Source organism: Pelobates fuscus, chromosome 5 (assembly GCF_036172605.1).
Source record: "Pelobates fuscus isolate aPelFus1 chromosome 5, aPelFus1.pri, whole genome shotgun sequence".
In the NCBI taxonomy this organism is placed as follows: domain Eukaryota; kingdom Metazoa; phylum Chordata; class Amphibia; order Anura; family Pelobatidae; genus Pelobates; species Pelobates fuscus.
Genome location: NC_086321.1, coordinates 269587507 through 269607147, shown reverse-complemented (window position 1 = coordinate 269607147; position 19641 = coordinate 269587507). Strand labels below are relative to the sequence as shown.

The following is a 19641-nucleotide window of genomic DNA, read 5'->3' as shown; positions in this document are numbered from 1 at the left end:
CATATAATTTGCCTAAACGCCAAAATAGTCAGTTCTGATAAAAGATGGACAGTAGGAAATAGAAGGACAGAACATAGATTCTGATCGTGTCTCCTAACTAGGGAGCCTGGGCACAAATTGCAAACGAGGAGATTTATCAATTTATTCTAAAATTTGCATTTTGTTTTCAGTTGCTAATTTATTCATATTTATCAAATTGTTTTAAAAATGGTTAAATTTCAATATCTAAATGCCATCATTACTCGCTGAAATATCCATTTCAGCAATTTATGCAGTCACTGTTTAGATTAAGTTGTTATGGTGACTGGAGTGTTCCTTTAATTTCTCCCTTGGTAGAAGGAAGCTTGCTGTCTTCTTCAGATGAGGTGTAAGGAAGGCCCTGGGGGTTTGTGTTGCCATTTTCTTTCTGGGTACTTTTGCAGGCTGGAGGAACAAATCGCCAATATTTTCAGAATCTGACATCTTATAGGATCCATAGCACTTCTAGTTCTTCCATATTTTTTTATCAAAGCGCAGCATTAGTTTTGGACAATTTATTAAATATAATTTTTTTTAAATCTTTTGAAGGGTTTTGGGGGGGGGGGGGGGGGGAGGGTGGGTAGAGATTGCACTTTTTCTGCAAGTAAAGTTTTCTTATCTCAGTAAGTGTAAATACAGCAGTATTTTCTGAAAAATGTCCCTTTACCAATGTCAATTTCTTTTTGCAGCTGACATATTGAAGCCCTTACTGCTGAGCTCCAACTAGCTGAAATGACTGGCTCACCGAATAGATGCCATGGAGTGAATTGATAGAGGCAAGAATGTTAAAATGTTTTAATGTGCATAGTTCTGTTATCACACATGCTCTGCTCTCTCTACATCACACGGTGTGGGCGGGGAATTCGTTCCTGCGTGAAGACGTCACCGTAGCCAGCTAAACGCTCGAGGTCCACTTCGGACTCCTCTAAAATGGCGCCTCTGTTCTAAACAAAGAATCGGCGACAGCCCAGCCTTCCGCTTCACAAGTGCAGGATTGTTGTTAATTCAATGCAGAGGCTCATTTGATAGCGGCGTAACCGACTGATTCTCTTGAAGTGTCTAAGAAAAAAAAAACGCGATGGAAGGAAACATAGGCCCGATGACGTGCTCGCTAGAAGCAGGTAAGCCAATCAGAGAACTAATTTGTGTCACATGACGCATAGTGTCCGCCATCTTTACTGTGGGCAACTAGGCACCATGTGGAACTTCTACCATAAGCACTATAATGGATACTGTACAATGAGCTGTGCACGTGTGTGCTGTGATTGTCTGTTCATCAGTGCGGAGGGATCTAATGTATATTAAGCAGCCACTGCTCAACAGAGCTGTAAAATGGGATAGCCCAGTAAATCTGACCTTTTTTATTTTTTTTATTTATACCTTTGAGACAGTGGGTCAGTTGTAGTAAAATAACTGTTTTGAATTATGTGTGCCATTAAACTCAGCCATTACTGAAAAGTAGGATATGATTTTTGTGCCATGAGGTGCACTGAAGAAAAACACGGGTTTCATCTATATTGTTTACTCACTAAACAGTTTTGGCCGAAAGTTTGGAATTGGGTTTAAATACAAGTGTATAAAGATTAATCAGCAGATTTAGACAACAAATGTCTAGGACGGCATAGTGTCTCAAACCTAGCACATAAGGATATCTAAAGTTGTAAACCGAACATAATAGTGGTAAAATACTACATATAAAAGTTCAGTTTAAACATGCAGATGGGTCAAACATATAGATATATAATAGATGTAACACACAGAAGACCTGTTCAAAAGTTTTCAGAGTGCCTCTGACACATGTTCATTGCAACAAAACAATGTTGCAGTTACTGCTTGGTAAAAGTAGCTAATAATGCTAGATCACAATATAGAGCTTAAATAGCTCTGATGCATATTCATTGCCACAAAACAATGTTGCAGTTCATGCTTGGTAAGAGTAGCTAATAATGCTGATCACACTATAGAGCTGAGATAGCTCGAGCTGAATCACTCACTCTGTTAGAAAAATCGGGAGCTAGACTGTCAGAACTAACCTATAATAATAGGTATGGAACTAATGCAGCTGCTAATCGGAAAAAGTGAATAGCCACCCATCTCTGGAGAATAAAGAGGATGGAGGCTAGTTCAAAACGTCTGCTCACGAGCTAACAGAGAAATTGCTCGGGATTCATGAAGGAATGTGGAGATACCGGTCAGACTCCACACTTACAGCTGTTACTGTGAATCTCCGATGGCCCCTGATGCGCGCGTTTCGCCACAACTCATCAGAGGGGAGCCGATGTGTGGTAGGTACCTATTATTTAAAGGTCTTCAAACCAGCTGATAGGGGAGTTCAAGAAACCGTTGATTAAGATTAACCTATCACAGATACCTAAAAAAGATGACGAACATAAATCGTCACAGTATAGTTAACCCTATCGGGTCTCCGTGATCATATGTGGAAGTAAATCGATTATATATGGGATTGTTACTTACCCAGACTAAAGAAAATAAACAGAATGAGAGGAAGAGGAAGAAATTAGTATACAAATTGTGGGAGTGATAAAAATCAGAACCCTGTAAAAGAAAACCGTTGCAAATTGCAACAGTGATGGTAGTAACCCCGAGGGCAGTGTAAAACTTCTGTAGGGATAGAGATACACCACCTCCTAATTTCGTCTAATAGCACTAGGAATAGCAAAAAGTATTGAAAACATTGTACTTTGTGCAGAACTAAATACCCGGGAAGTCGTGATTACAAAGTAGCAGGTTGTTCTGAAACCCGAGAGGACGTGTGGTCAATGGTGAATATAGAGGGTTAATTCCGTGAAAAACTGAATAGTGCCTAGCTGGGTGCAGTTAACCCCATGAAGGCTGCACACAGGATAGATGTAGAACTGTGTGTGAAAAAGAATATATCATCGTCCATCGTCTATGTAAATATGTGGAGGACAAATTAGTCCCAAGAGGACTCAGGTCAGATATTTCAAGACCTGAGAAAGTAAAAACCGACATACAAATCAAAGAATGGAACAATATTTTAATTGACAGCTATATTAGACTAATGGAATTTCTGATTAAACTTGAAGAATCTCATTTAGAAATTGTCAATCAGAACTTGCAGACAGAAATCAACAACATTAAAACATTTCAAACCCATTTGGATTTCAAACAAATGGAAACCAAATTAAACAACAATCTAGAGAATTTTAAAAAATACATTAGGGAAAAGAAACATCTTAAGTACCAACGTGACTATAGGGACTTCAAGGAAGGAACCATCTTCAGACAGAGAAACATTAGGAAACGCTACAGTAGTAAACAAAGTTCCACATCGGGTGACACAGAATGGTCTGATTCTGACCATAGCTCAGAAAGAAACGATAGATACCCTGCTAGAAATAAAAACTTTGCACAAAGAAAAGGCATATTAAAACAAGCAGATAAAAATGTATCCTTTCCAGAACCACAGAACACCGTTTCTAGCATCAATACTAATGCCTCGAACTTATGCACTCCTTCACAATCTGGAGCACCTTCCTCTTCCTCGTCTTCTTTTTTGGAACATGAGTGGCCTCTACCCCAGAGAGGCAGACTCAGGGACAGAAAAAGATGGGGGTACAAGATCAACAAGGAAGGATACAAAAATCAATAAATCAAGACACCAGTGATAAAAATCTTATCATCAATCTGTCCTCCTTCCAACTCACCAATAAACACACATCTCTTCTCAGCAAGGGTCTATCTTTTGTTACCTCCCCCATTACCAACAAGTTTGACTGGGTGAAGGACACTAACATCTTCGGGCGCAAACTGGCGCTCAGCATCACCCATAAAAGACATGAAAATAAACTTGCTAGAGATCTAGGCATAACCCAGGAGGATTATCAACATGTCAAAACGATGGTTTCTCTCCTGGATGAACAAACCATCTCTTACCACTTGCAAACCCCCCAGCTGGTACACCCCTAACTTTAAAGAAGTATCGAGTGTAGACCTCTTTGTCCAGATGACTACTAAATCTCTTGAGTCCCTTCCTCCCCCCACCAAGGACATAGACAACTTAACAAAATTAGAACGAGAAGCACTTAGAGATTTGAGTGCAAATAAAGATATAGTCATAAAACCTTCGGACAAAGGAGGAAATATAGTACTCATGGACCAAGACAAATACATTAATATGTGCATGGAACACCTAAAGGACGACACTCAATACAGAGTACTTTCTCAAGACCCTACAGTCACCTTTCTCAGTAAATTAAAATCTCTGCTAAACCGAGCCCTGGGGGATGAACTAATCAGAAAAGAGGAATATCAATTCATGATTCCGACCTGTAACCCCACAATCCCTACTTTTTACTGCCTCCCAAAAGTTCACAAATGCCTAACTAATCCACCGGGGAGACCCATTGTTACGGGGAACAATTCCCTGACTGAAAAGACTAGCAAATGTTTGGAACAAGTCCTTCATCCATTCGTTACCAACCTTGACTCATATGTACAAGACCCAAAACAGACACTGCTGGCACTGGAGAATTTAGAGGTCCCTCCCTACTCTCTTCTTGCAAGTCTTGACATTGTATCTCTATACAACAACATCCCCCATGATATAGGACTACAGGCTACCTCCTATTTTCTGCATAGATCGACCAAACATAATCCTGAACAAATCAAACTAATTTTGACACTTCTTGAGTTTGTTCTTAGACACAATTATTTTGTATTCGATGGGGTATACTATTTACAACTCCGGGGCACAGCTATGGGCACTGCTTGTGCCTCTAGCTATGCCAATCTCTATTTGGGGTGGTGGGAGGAGAACCTTTCCAAGGACGCACCTATCAATCATTTTCAAGAATATATACACATATGGTTAAGATATATTGATGACATATTGATCTTTTGGACTGGCTCCTGTTCCAACTTCACTGAAATGGTTAAGGCCCTCAACAACAATCAAATTGGGCTACAACTGACCTATGTCATCCACGAAACACAATTAGAATTTCTGGATCTCAGAATTTTACTAAATATGGATGGAACAGTTGACACCGAACTACATAGGAAAAGTACCGCATCAAATAGTCTCCTACATTGGCATAGCTTCCATCCCTATCATTTAAAAGCTGGAATTCCATATGGACAGTACCTCAGGGCTAGGAGGAACTGTTCCAATGAGGCATCCTTTAAAATTGAAGCAGACAAATTAAGGATACGCTTCAAAAACAGAGGTTATCCCAATAAAATTCTAAAAAAGGCATTTCAGAGAGCCCTTTCTCAGGATAGAAGTTCCAGCCTCCATTCCATCAAAGCCACCCCATCCAACCAACTGATCAGATGCATTGGGACCTTTGATAAACAGTGGCAACCCATCAAATAAATTTTCACTAGGCACTGGCCAATTTTACAATATGATACGGATTTGAAACCAGAATCAGTGGCCTACCCAAACATCACTGCACGCAGGTCCAAAAATCTCAGAGATCTCTTGGTACATAGTCACCTTGAGAAGAAAACTCCATCCAAGAATTGGCTTAATGCACCTGTTGGAATCCACAAATGCGGACATTGCAAAGCATGTCCATTCATCAAACAGTCCAAAATTATCAAATGTACCAACACCCAAAAATAATTCAAAGTAAAGGAGTTTATAAATTGCAGTACCACACGGGTCATATACGTCATTACATGTTCTTGCGGCATGCAGTACATCGGCAAGACCTATCAAGAACTTAGGAGACGCACTCTGCAACATGTTAATTCTGTTAAAAACTTACATTTAAGCACTCCGGTAGCTAACCATGTATGGAATTTTCATGATGGGAATCCGAACCACCTTTCTTTTCAGGCCTTGGAGAGAGTTAATCTCAATTCTAGAAAAGGAAATTTTAATCTTATTCTCCTTCAGAAGGAGTCCAGGTGGATTTTTGAGTTTAAAACTCTTGCTCCAAGGGGTTTAAATGAAGAATTTAATTTTACCCCTTTCATCCATTCTCATTAAATATATATAAAAAAAAGTTTTTTGGACCCATGTACCTCATCTAAGTGCTTTTACCATTTTTCATAGGTGTACTTTAGGTATGGTGATATCTCTACATCAGTTAGTAGTTACACACATCTATAAACATGACGAACCATCAGTTCCTGTTTTCTACATGTTGATAATTTATTACATCCTTATTTGCTTATTTCAACTTTCTGAACTCAGGCAACCTTTTATCCAGGTTTTCATTTGGTTTTATTCAAGAACTTTGGCATCTGCATAGTGGACGATCTACACAAAGACTTACATCTTCTCTGTGCGCAGCCACTACGGGGTTATTGGTCACTCAGCAATGCGCTATTCCGTCTATACGGGACTACCCCTTTGTATTCTCAACCTGCCACATACATGAGATCTTTATATATGATTCTCTCTATCATAAACAAACAGTATTTGCGACTTATATGTTGGCAATAAATTAAAACCCTGTGACTTAAGAATTCTTTCCCTGGGATCCCACTCGGCTCAACTTATGAATTTTGGGCACTGTTTAGTGGACGTATTACTCCACGCACAGATCTACATCCATTCTGTACATAACCTATATGGGGTCAATTGGCACTCAGCTATGCACTATTCCGTCTTCACTGGACCCCTTTTTTTGTATTTACAACCTGTTAGTTGCATTTGATCAACTAATGTATTTTGGGGACTGTTTAGTGGACGTTTCACTCCACGTACAGTTCTACATCTACTCTGTACGTAACCTATATGGGGTCAATTGCAACCCAGCTATGCGCTATTCCGTCTGCACGGGACCCCCTTTTTGTGGTATTTACAACCTGTTAGATGCATTTGATCTTTTATTAAGATCTTACATATCATTGATTAAAAGCTAGTTCTTATAATTTAAATGCTGGCTTTATATCATTATTTGCTCACTTTAATTAGGCATCCTTTCCACTTGGATCCCATCTGGATTAATTCACCAATTTTAGCAGGTGTACAGTGGACGATGATATATTCTTTTTCACACACAGTTCTACATCTATCCTGTGTGCAGCCTTCATGGGGTTTACTGCACCCAGCTAGGCGCTATTCCGTTTTTCACGGAATTAACCCTCTATATTCACCATTGACCACACGTCCTCTTGGTTTCAGAACAACCTGCTACTTTGTCATCACGACTTCCCGGGTATTTAGTTCTGCACAAAGTACAATGTTTTCAATACTTTTTGCTATTTCTAGTGCTATTAGACGAAATTAGGAGGTGGTGTATCTCTATCCCTACAGAAGTTTTACACTGCCCTCGGGGTTACTACCATCACTGTTGCAATTTGCAACGGTTTTCTTTTACAGGGTTCTGATTTTTATCACTCCCACAATTTGTATACTAATTTCTTCCTCTTCCTCTCATTCTGTTTATTTTCTTTAGTCTGGGTAAGTAACAATCCCATATATAATCGATTTACTTCCACATATGATCACGGAGACCCGATAGGGTTAACTATACTGTGACGATTTATGTTCGTCATCTTTTTTAGGTATCTGTGATAGGTTAATCTTAATCAACGGTTTCTTGAACTCCCCTATCAGCTGGTTTGAAGACCTTTAAATAATAGGTACCTACCACACATCGGCTCCCCTCTGATGAGTTGTGGCGAAACGCGCGCATCAAGGGCCATCGGAGATTCACAGTAACAGCTGTAAGTGTGGAGTCTGACCGGTATCTCCACATTCCTTCATGAATCCCGAGCAATTTCTCTGTTAGCTTGTGAGCAGACGTTTTGAACTAGCCTCCATCCTCTTTATTCTCCAGAGATGGGTGGCTATTCACTTTTTCCGATTAGCAGCTGCATCAGTTCCATACCTATTATTATAGGTTAGTTCTGACAGTCTAGCTCCCGCTTTTTCTAACAGAGTGAGTGATTCAAAATAGCATTATAACTGCATTACCGACAACAAAAAAACGGCTTAAAACATTGGATACTTTGAGGTAAACGAGATGTCACTGTCCAAGCAAACAAAATTAACGGATTCGATCTGCTCCAACAAAAAAGATAACCACAAACAACATCAAGATGGCGCTGATGCTCAGGCACACTCTCCTGCCTCGGAGGGAATCTCAGATCATGTGATGTTCGGTGCCAGCTATTTAGATAACCTGGCCACGGAAAAGACCCTGCACACAATGATGCAAGATTTTAGAACCACCCTACAGAAAGATCTCAAGCAGATTGCTGCGACCATGACTAAGGAGTTTGCTGAGTTGGGGGATAGGACCACCCATCGAACGGAAGAATTATGCCAGGCCCACATCAAAGTAGTAGACTAAGTGCAAAAACTGGCTGAAGAACAACAAGCCATAAAGTACAAGCTGGCGGATATGGAGGACAGGTCACAGAGGAACAATGTCCGTTTCCGAGGAATAGAGGACAGTGTCACTCTGGAGGAATTACCTCTCTTCCTTAAACATTGTGCACTCGATTAACCCAAACGCTTCGGATTAGGCCTGGACTCTTGACCGTCTACACTGTCTACCCTGGCCGCAGAGATTTGCGGTGGATACACCAGGTGACATGATTGTCCGTTTTCATTATGAACTCCTGCTGCTAGGAAGCTTAATGAACTCCCATCTCCTTACCAGAACATCAGCTTGTATGCAGATCTCTCAGCCGCCACCATGGCCAGAAGACGAAAATTTGTGAACATCACCAAGACCCTACTAAACAACCAGGTAGCCCCGATGGGGTTACCCCACAAAGCTTTCAATCTGGCACGACCCAAGTCATATCGGATCCGGAAGAATGGATGAAAGTACTCACAGACTGGAGCTTATGGAAGCCAGAGAATACAGCTTCACCGATTTACGCATCGCCAAGGAAGATCCAGGGAGAGTGGACCATGGCGTCTCTGACATGGACAAAGGATCCAATACTTATAGTCAGGGGAATCCAAATTTTAACAGGCGCCTGGAGAAGCAATTAACACACAACACAAATGGTTGTGAGTCCAGAATTACTTCCTGTTCGTTTATTCAAAGTAGGGTGTATTTATACACAATATTGTTGCAGCTTAGCTTGAAGGTTTTAAAATGAATGTAGTTAAAGATAGGAAAGTCCAAAGATAAAATTAGTTAATGTGGCTACATATTTCAGAAGATCTAAAATTAGTTTACAAAACAATATGTGGTTACATATTTCGTGAGATAGGAAGGTCGCAGATAAAATTAGCTAGTCAAACAATGTAGTTTCTCAAAATAAGTGCTCCGGTGGGGGCTAGAATACACAGAGAACACAACTTATGCTGACTCATATACAGCATTTTACAGAGGGAAAAAAGTTCATAACCTATAAAGAGCATCAGATGTAGGCCTTAATTTAATTACGCTGAACATTGGAATCAAGATCTATTCCCTCACATCTCCTACAAAACCAAACTGATTCTCTGTTTAAACCTATAGAGTTACCTTCCTGCTCTGTTATGCATATCCCTTAAGTATTCTCAAGTCTCACTTACGTCTAAGTTACAAATATTGAATGTGTTAAGTTATGATTGTGTGGAGGGTAGCTAGGTGTATTTTCTTAACTTGAAAACTGGTTTATTACCGTATTGTGCGCTTTACTTCTACCATTATGGGGTGCTGCTAAGTTGTCATTTTTTGATGTTCCTTTTATGAGCCTTGATAGCAGGCGCGAACGATGCATAACTTGTATGTAAAATAGTTGTTTAGTATTTATTCTCCCTGGGACATCTACCCGAATTGTGGGGACAACTTCCCTTTACAATTACCTACTAATTTGAAAAAAAAAAAAAAAAAAAAACGAAAATCACAAAAAAAAATAGTATTCACCTAGTTCTGGTAAATACAGATGTCACTGTATAACTATGAATAGTGATGTCGCAAACATAAAATTTTCGGACAATGTTCGCGAACGGGCGAACCCGGCGAACCGCCAGAACCGCCATAGACTTCAATAGGCAGGCGAATTTTAAAACCCACAGGGACTCTTTCTGGCCACAATAGTGATGGAAAAGTTGTTTCAAGGGGACTAACACCTGGACTGTGGCATGCCGGAGGGGGATCCATGGCAAAACTCCCATGGAAAATTACATAGTTGATGCAGAGTCCATAAAGGGCATAAATCACCTAACATTCCTAAATTGTTTGGAATAACGTGCTTTAAAACATCAGGTATGATGTTGTATCGATCAGGTAGTGTAAGGGTTACGCCCGCTTCACAGTGACAGACCAAACTCCCCGTTTAACGCACCACAAACAACCGCAAACAGTCCATTTGCACAACCGCAAACTCAAACAAGGTTGGATATTTAGCTAGCCATGTCCTGTTCCTGATGTAATTGAAGGTCTCTTCCTCCACCCAGCCACGTACAACACCAAGGGTCCCCGAATGGTGACAACAAGCCCCCTGGGACGCCTGCTGTGTTTGGTCTTCCACCTCCTCAAAGCCACCTTCCTCCTCTGACTCCTCTTCTTCAGACTCCTCTCTCTGCGTTGCCTCTCTCTGCGTTATTATAAGGTGTGTTAAGTAGTACTATTCCTATCAGGGGACGTGTATATGGCATCGATTTTAGGAACCGGGAGATGGAAAAAGATGCTTGGTTGGTCCTCCTACTTCAAATTTGGGACACTGCGCGTGTAATCTAATGTGCCACCAGATAGGAGTGGTGTGTTAAGTAGTACTATCCTTATCAGTTTAATCCCTGTTATGTCCCCTATCAGGGGACGTGTATATGGCATCGATTTTAGGAACTGGGAGATGGAAAAAGATGCTTGGTCGGTGCTCCTACTTCAAATTTGGGGCACTGCGCGTGCAATCTAATGTGCCACCAGATAGGAGTGGTGTGTTAAGTAGTACTATTCTTAGCAGTTTAATCCCAATGTCACGACTACTAGTGTGGTCCAGCACGCAGAAACTATGTAAACATATACATAGGCAAGAAAAGGAAAATAAAAGGACAGAGCGTAAACCGTACTAATACGCTAGAGACAGAGAATGGTCAAAGGGAAAGCCGAGGTCAAGGAAGCCAGAAAATACACAATACCGTTTACACAAGCCAAGTCAGGGAAACCAGAATTCAGAATAACCAGGGAAAAGCCAAGATCAGGATACCAGGAAATCAGATTCACAATGATAAAGCACTCTCAGGAAACCAGGAAGCCGCGACACCCTGTTCGTCCCCCTCATCAGGCCTTTTTTAGTCGAATGTATCGCCCACTGTCAGTCCCTTAGGGATCCATCCCTCATTCATCTTAATAAAGGTGAGGTAATCTAGACTATTTTGACCTAGGCGACTTCTCTTCTCAGTGACAATACCTCCTGCTGCACTGAAGGTCCTTTCTGACAGGAAACTTGAAGCGGGGCAGGCCAGAAGTTCTATCGCAAATTGGGATAGCTCAGGCCACAGGTCAAGCCTGCACACCCAGTAGTCAAGGGGTTCATCTCTCCTCAGCGTGTCGTTATCTGCAGTTAAGGCGAGGTAGTCTGCTACCTGTCGGTCGAGTTGTTCTCTGAGGGTGGACCCCGAAGGGCTGTGGTGATGCATAGGACTTAAAAAGCTCCGCATGTCCTCCATCAACAACACGTCTGTAAAGCATCCTGTCCTTGCCGTCATGGTCGTGGGAGGAGGAGGATTACTTTCACCTCTTCCCCTGTTAGATTCCCGTTGTGCTGTGGCATCACCCTTATACGCTGTGTAAAGCATACTTTTTAATTGATTTTGGAACTGCTGCATCCTTTCCGACTTGCCGTAATTCGGTAACATTTCAGGCACTTTCTGCTTATACCGGGGGTCTAGTAGCGTGGACACCCAGTACAGGTCGTTCTCCTTCAGCCTTTTTATACGAGGGTCCCTCAACAGGCACGACAGCATGAAAGACCCCATTTGCACAAGGTTGGATGCCAAGCTACTCATGTCCCGTTCCTCGTCCTCAGTGATCTCACTGAAGGTATGTTCTTCCCCCCAGCCACGTACAACACCACGGGTACCAGATGGGTGACAACGAGCACCCTGGGATGCCTGTTGTGGTTGGTCTTCCTCCTCCTCCTCAAAGCCACATTCCTCCTCTGACTCCTCTTCCTCAAAATCCTCTTCCAGCGTTGCCGCAGGTCCAGCAAGCGATGCTGATAAGGCTGTTTCTGGTGGTGATGGTGACCACAACTCTTCTTATTCCTCTTCACGCTCATCCTTATCCTGATCCAGCACTCTTCGCAGGGCACGCTCCAGGAAGAAAACAAATGGTATGATGTCGCTGATGGTGCCTTCAGTGCGCCTGACTAGGTTTGTCACCTCCTCAAAAGGACGCATGAGCCTACAGGCATTGCGCATGAGCGTCCAGTAACGTGGCAAAAAAATTCCCAGCTCCGCAGATGCTGTCCTAGCACCCCAGTCATACAAATACTCGTTAACGGCTTTTTCTTGTTGGAGCAGGCAGTCGAACATTAGGAGTGTTGAATTCCAACGTGTCGGGCTGTCGCAAATCAAGCGCCTCAATGGCATGTTGTTTCTCCGCTGGATATCTGAAAGTGCGCCATGGCCGTGTAGGAACGCCTGAAATGGCCACACACCTTCCTGGCCTGCTTCAGGACGTCCTGTAAGCCTGGGTACTTATGCACAAAGCGTTGTACGATCAGATTACACACATGTGCCATGCACGGCACATGTGTCAACTTGCCCAAATTTAATGCCACCAACAAATTTCTTCCATTGTCACAAACCACTTTGCCGATCTCCAGTTGGTGCGGAGTCAGCCACTGATCCACCTGTGCGTTCAGGGCGGACAGGAGTGCTGGTCCGGTGTGACTCTCTGCTTTCAGGCAAGTCAACCCCAAGACGGCGTGACACTGCTGTATCCGGGATGTTGAATAGTACCTGGGGAGCTGGGGGGGTGCCGTTGATGTGGAGCAAGAGGCAGCAGCAGAAGAGGACTCAGCCGAGGAGGTTATGGAAGAGGATGGAGTAGGAGGAGTAGAGGAGGTGGCAGCAGGCCTGCCTGCAAGTCGTGGCGGTGTCACCAACTCCTCTGCAGAGCCATGCATTTCATGCTTGGCAGCCGTCAGCAGGTTTACCCAATGCGCAGTGTAGGTGATATACCTGCCCTGTCCATGCTTTGCAGACAAGGTATCAGTGGTCAGATGGACCCTTGCCCCAACACTGTGTGCCAGACATGCCATTACTTCCTTTTGCACAATCGAGTACAGGTTGGGGATTGCCTTTTGTGCAAAGAAATTTCGGCCAGGTGCCTTCCACTGCGGTGTCCCAATAGCTACACATTTTTTGAATGCCTCAGACTCCACCAGCTTGTATGGTAAAAGCTGGCGGGCTAAGAGTTCAGTCAAGCCAGCTGTCAGACGCCGGGCAAGGGGTTGACTTTGTGACATTGGCTTCTTATGCTCAAACATGTCCTTGACAGACACCTGACTGTGGGCAGATGAGCAGGAACTGCTCAAGGCGAGAGACGGAGTGGCGGATGGTTGAGAGGGGGCAAGGAGGACAGCAGTGGTTGACGTGGCTAAAGATGCTGGACCAGGAAGAGGATGGCGGCTTTGAGTTTGTGTGCTGCTTGTACTCATGTGTTGATCCCAGAGGCGTTTGTGATGTGCGATCATGTGCCTTCGCAAAGCAGTTGTACCTAGGTGGGTGTTGGACTTCCCACGACTCAGTTTATTTTGGCACAGGTTGCAAATGGCATCGCTGTTGTCAGAGGCAGACACACAATAAAAATGCCACACTGCTGAGCTCTGCAATGACGGCATTCTGGTGGTGGCAACAGCATGCGTTGATTGGCGTGCTGTCTGGCTGACCCCGGGTGCCGATGCATGCTGTCTGACTGTGCCACTAGCTCCTTGCGACGACCTCCCCCTGCTTCCAACTCGTCTCCTCCTCCTCCTCTCTGTCTCCCCATCTGAACTTTCCCCCTGTTCTTCTTCTGTTCTAGCGGGCACCCACGTGACATCCACGGAGGCATCGTCATCATCAACCGCTTCACTTGTATCTGACAACTCAGCAAAGGAAGCAGCAACGGGTACAACATCATCATCATCACACCGTACGTCCATGTGTGTAATGCTGCCTGACTGAGACATATCCCTGTTATCTACATCCTCTGGCAATAATGCTTGCGCATCGCTCATTTCTACCAACTGATGTGTAAATAACTCCTCTGACATACAAAGTGAAGCAACTGTGGTGCTAGTGTTGGTGGTGGCGGCAGGCGGGCGAGTGGTAACTTGAGAGGTGCCCGAAGCTAAGCTGGAGGAGGATGGTGCGTCAAGGTTCCGAGCGGAAGCTGTAGAAGATTGGGTGTCCTGTGTTAGCCAGTCAACTATGTCCTCAGAACTTTTCGAGTTCAGGGTACGTGGCCTCTGAACACTGGGCATTATTCTAGGGCCAAAGGGAATCACAGCACCACGACGGCCCCTGCGGGTTGGCCTGCCTATGCCTGTCATTTTTTTTTTTGATTAGTGGTACTATGCGTGCAAGCTACTGTGACAACAGATATGAGTGGCACTGTGCAGTGGCAGAAGTTGGCAGAGTAGACGCTGTAGGCCTGGCACACACGCTTGCAGACAACTAACTGCTATTCAATCTATTAAAGTCAAAATTGTATATTTTTTTTTAAATGTACACTACTGTTACACCAGATATGAGTTGCACTGGTGTGACACTGTGCCCTGGCAGGCCCTGAAACGCGCACGTGTGAAGGAAACTGACTGCTAGTATATTACAGTCCAAAAAGTTGGACTGTATGCATAAACTAATAAACTCTTAGAAAAGGAAACCCCCAAGGGTTTCACAACACTTGTCATGGCTCCCGCTTAATGCAGGAGGTCTGGGAATCCCCTGTATACGCAACTATTACAGAGCCTCGGTATTAGCGCAAGGCAATGACCTTCTATTAAAACTAACAGAGCTGGTATGGGTCTGTATGAAATATGCATGCATTTTCCCTGCTTCTTTAGTAAACCTACTCTAAGGCGAGGAAACTATAGTGTATGGAATACTGCTTTGTGTTGCTTGCACTATAGAAATAGCCTTTGTATTGCACTTAAAGGGATTTAACCCCTTAACGCCGTTACAGCGTTCTATGCAGTCCCGCTTTAATTGGGCTTTAAAGCCGTTGTGGCGGCATAGAACGCCGTAACGGCTCTGAGCCCTGGAGCGCCCGGGTTACTTACCTTCCCGACGCTCCGCTATGGGAGGACTGCCTCACAGCTCAGGCAGCCCTCCCCCGGCAAAAGAAGCCCCCGGGCGCCATGTGATCGCTCTCAAAGAGCGATCACATGGCACCCTATAGCTGGTTGTGGATCTACTAGCAGGGGGACTGTCTGAAATATGAGACAGCCCCCCTGCTGGTGGGTAGTGTAAAAAACAAACAAACCATTAAACATGTTCTAAAATAAAATATATGTGTGTGTGTGTGTAACGTCATACAAAGTTTTATTTTAGTATTGATATAAGTACATATATCAGTATTAAAATACACTTAGAATTACGTTATATATATATATATATATATATATATATATATATATATTATAGATATATCACATATAGTATATATAAAAATACGTATAATTACAATAATAAATAAATTAAATAATAAAATTAATAAATAAAATATTGAAACAAAATTTTATATAAATTATATATTCATATGTAATTTCATTCTAACTATTTTGTTATTAATATATATATATATATATATATATATATACAGTTGCAAGAAAAAGTATGTGAACCCTTTGGAATGATATGGATTTCTGCACAAATTGGTCATAACATGTGATCTGATCATCATCTAAGTCACAACAATAGACAATCACAGTCTGCTTAAACTAATAACACACAAAGAATGAAATGTTGCCTTGTTTTTATTGAACACACCATGTAAACATTCACAGTGCAGGTGGAAAAAGTATGTGAACCCCTAGACTAATGACATCTCCAAGAGCTTATTGGAGTGAGATGTCAGCGAACTGGAGTCCAATCAATGAGAAGAGATTGGAGGTGTTGGTTACAGCTGCCCTGCCCTATAAAAAATACACACTAGTTCTGGGTTTGCTTTTCACAAGAAGCATTGCCTGATGTGAATGATGCCTTGCACAAAAGAGCTCTCAGAAGACCTACGCTTAAGAATTGTTGACTTGCATAAAGCTGGAAAGGGTTATAAAAGTATCTCCAAAAGCCTTGCTGTTCATCAGTCCACGGTAAGACAAATTGCCTATAAATGGAGAACGTTCAGCACTGCTCTCCCTAGGAGTGGCCGTCCTGTAAAGATGACTGCAAGAGCACAGTGCAGACTGCTCAATGTGGTGAAGAAGAATCCTAGAGTGTCAGCTAATATTCTGTGGACAGATGAAACCAAAGTTGAGTTGTTTGGAAGAAACACACAACACTATGTGTGGCAAAAAAGAGGCACAGCACACCATCATCAAAACCTCATCCCAACTGTGAAGTATGGTGGTGGGGGCATCATGGTTTGGGGCTGCTTTGCTGCGTCAGGGCCTGGAAGGATTGCTATCATTGAATGAAAAATGAATTCCCAAGTTTATCAAGACATTTTGCAGGAGAACTTAAGGCCATCTGTCTACCAGCTGAAGCTCAACAGAAGATGGGTGTTGCAGCAGGACAATGACCCAAAGCATAGAAGTAAACCAACAACAGAATGGCTTAAACAGAAGAAAATACGCCTTCTGAAGTGGCCCAGTCAGAGTCCTGACCTCAACCCGATTGAGATGCTGTGGCATGACCTCAAGAAAGCGATTCACACCAGACATCCCAAGAATATTGCTGAACTGAAACAGTTCTGTAAAGAGGAATGGTCAAGAATTACTTCTGACCGTTGTGCACGTCTGATCTGCAACTACAGAAAACGTTTGGTTGAAGTTATTGCTGCCAAAGGAGGTTCAACCAGTTATTAAATCCAAGGGTTCACATACTTTTTCCACCTGCACTGTGAATGTTTACATGGTGTGTTCAATAAAAACATGGCAACATTTCATTTTTTGTGTGTTATTAGTTTAAGCAGACTGTGATTGTCTATTGTTGTGACTTAGATGATGATCAGATCACATTTTATGACCAATTTGTGCAGAAATCCATATCATTCCAAAGGGTTCACATACTTTTTCTTGCAACTGTATATATTGGTAACAAAATACACTTAGAATGACATTCTATATTTATCTATCTATATATAAAATGCAAATAACCGCAAATATATCTATCTATATATATATATATATATATATATATATATATATATATATATATATATATATATATATAATATGTATATGTATTATACATATCATATATATATATTACATGTATTTATCTCTCTCTATATATATATATAGAGATAGAGATAAATACATATAATTACATAAAAGATTACATTAGTATACACGTAGAATTTAAATACCTATAAATGCATATATATTAAAATTCTACATGTACATTTAATTAATCTTTTAACATGATTAGGTGATTTGATTAATTAAAATTTGATTGACATGCCTGACAACACAGGGAGAAAGTGCAGAGAATTTAATTCGCAAGCACTATATTTGACCCTGTAACTCTCCAAGACGCCGTAAAACCTGTACATGGGGGGTACTGTTTTACTCGGGAGACTTCGCTGAACTCAAATATTAGTGTTTAAAACTGGTAAATTGTATTACGATGATATTTTAAGTAAAAGTGACGTTTTTAGAATTTTTTTTTACAAATGAACGGCACTTTTATGGACTATATTATTGTTATTGTCTTACTGTTTTAAAATCCTAATATTTGTGTTTAGTGAAGTCTCCCGAGAATAACAGTACCCCCCATGTACAGGTTTCATGGTGTTTTGGAAAGTTAGAGAGTCACAAATAAGGCTTGCATTTCATTTTTTTGACATTGAAATTTGCCAGATTGGTTATGTTGCCTTTGAGAGCGTATGGTAGCCCAGGAATGAGAATTACCCCCATGATGGCATACCATTTGCAAAAGTAGACCATTCATGGTATTGCAAGTGGGGTATGTCCAGTCTTTCTTAGTAGCCACTTAGTCACAAACACTGGCCAAATATTTGTTTTTAGCTTTTTTCACACAAAAAACAAATATGAACGCTAACTTTGGCCAGTGTTTGTGACTAAGTGGCTACTAAAAAAGACTAAACATACCCCACTTTCAATACCTTGGGTTGTCTACTTTTTCAAATGGTATGCCATTATGGGGGTAATTCTCATTCCTGGGCTACCACACAGTCTCAAATGTAACATTACTAATCTGGCAAATTTCAATTTGAAAATGGAACATTCTATATTTGACCCTGTAACTTTCCAAAACGCCATAAAACCTGTTAATGGGGGGTACTGTTGTACTCGCAAGACATCGCTGATTACAAATATGTGCATTTTTTTTGCAGTAAAACCTAACACTATTATGAAATTCACAGTTAAAATGTCAGACGGAAATACAAATTTAAAAAAAAAATCTTATTTTCTCACATTTTTTTTTATTTTATGTTCCATATATGAATAGTTAATTATAAATTAAAGCCCTGTTTCTCCTGAACAAAATGATATATAATAAGTGTGGGTGCATATAATATGAAAGAGGGGAACTACGGTAGAACAGACATATAGCGCAAATTCCAGTTTTTGTTAACGTTTTGTTTTGATCAGAACGTGCACTATTGACTCCGTCCTGAAGGGGTTAATGGAATAAAAAAATAGAACTATTCTTCAACATAGAATAGAACTATTCTTCAAATTAGCAAGAAGCCGCATAATATAGAACCTATATTATGCGGCTTCTTGCTAAGTTGAATAGTTCTATTGTGTTAAATTATCTATTTATTGTTCCTTTTTTTTTTTTTTTTTTTTTAAACAATGTTTTAAAAAGAGGTTATAAGTATTTTAAAACTGTTAAAATAAATTACATATTTTCACTGACTTACACTTTTTTTTTCTCTTTTTTCTCAACAGGAAACATATTAACTAAACCAATTGGTTATATTGAATCTTGCTTCAACACAAAAAATGGCACACCCAGGCAGCCATCTGTTTGCAGTTTGTCACGTGCCTGCTTAAGGATAAGCAAGAGTGTCTTCAACAACCCTGAACATTCAGTTATGGGCTTAGAGGAATTCTCTCATGTATGGTAGGTATAATGGTATGAAAACCGCTATGATACCATGCCTGAATCTGATGTTTGTAAAGATGATACACTTTATCAGTAAGTGAAGACTAGACAATAAAATTGTACATTTTAGGTCACAATAAACTGTGTGCGCCATGTTTAATCAATAATTATGTGATATTTCCTGCACAGAAGCATTATCTTCGCGCTCCAGACTTAAGTTTCCATGAACCCCTCTATGCCATGTTTGCTTTGGCCATATTCTGCTTTTCTAACTTTTCTGATTTGGCTCCCAGTAGGCTTACTGACCCCTTTCTGGCTTTACAAGATCACCTCCTCCTACTGGATGATGAAAGTAGTCATCTGTGGAACATTCATTATCTGCAAACCCTGTTCTATAGATGGTGTTCAGTTTCATGATATGAGTCCCAGACCTCCTAAAGCAGTGTAATCCTTTTGTCATACCCCTGTCTGAATTATACCCTATTTTTCTTGTGCCCCTTCCC

General features: G+C 41.4%; 1 protein-coding gene across 1 annotated transcript in view; it reads left to right on the top strand.

The window, feature by feature from the left end:
• Window positions 1-880: 880 nt before the first annotated feature.
• The window catches only part of TRMO (tRNA methyltransferase O), a 43651-nt gene continuing 24890 nt past the window's right edge, over window positions 881-19641 (top strand). The window contains exons 1-2 of the mRNA XM_063457257.1: window positions 881-1139; window positions 18982-19156. Coding sequence (XP_063313327.1) covers window positions 1097-1139; window positions 18982-19156 — 218 coding nt within the window. The 5' untranslated portion in view covers window positions 881-1096. The remainder of the gene's footprint in view (window positions 1140-18981; window positions 19157-19641) is intronic.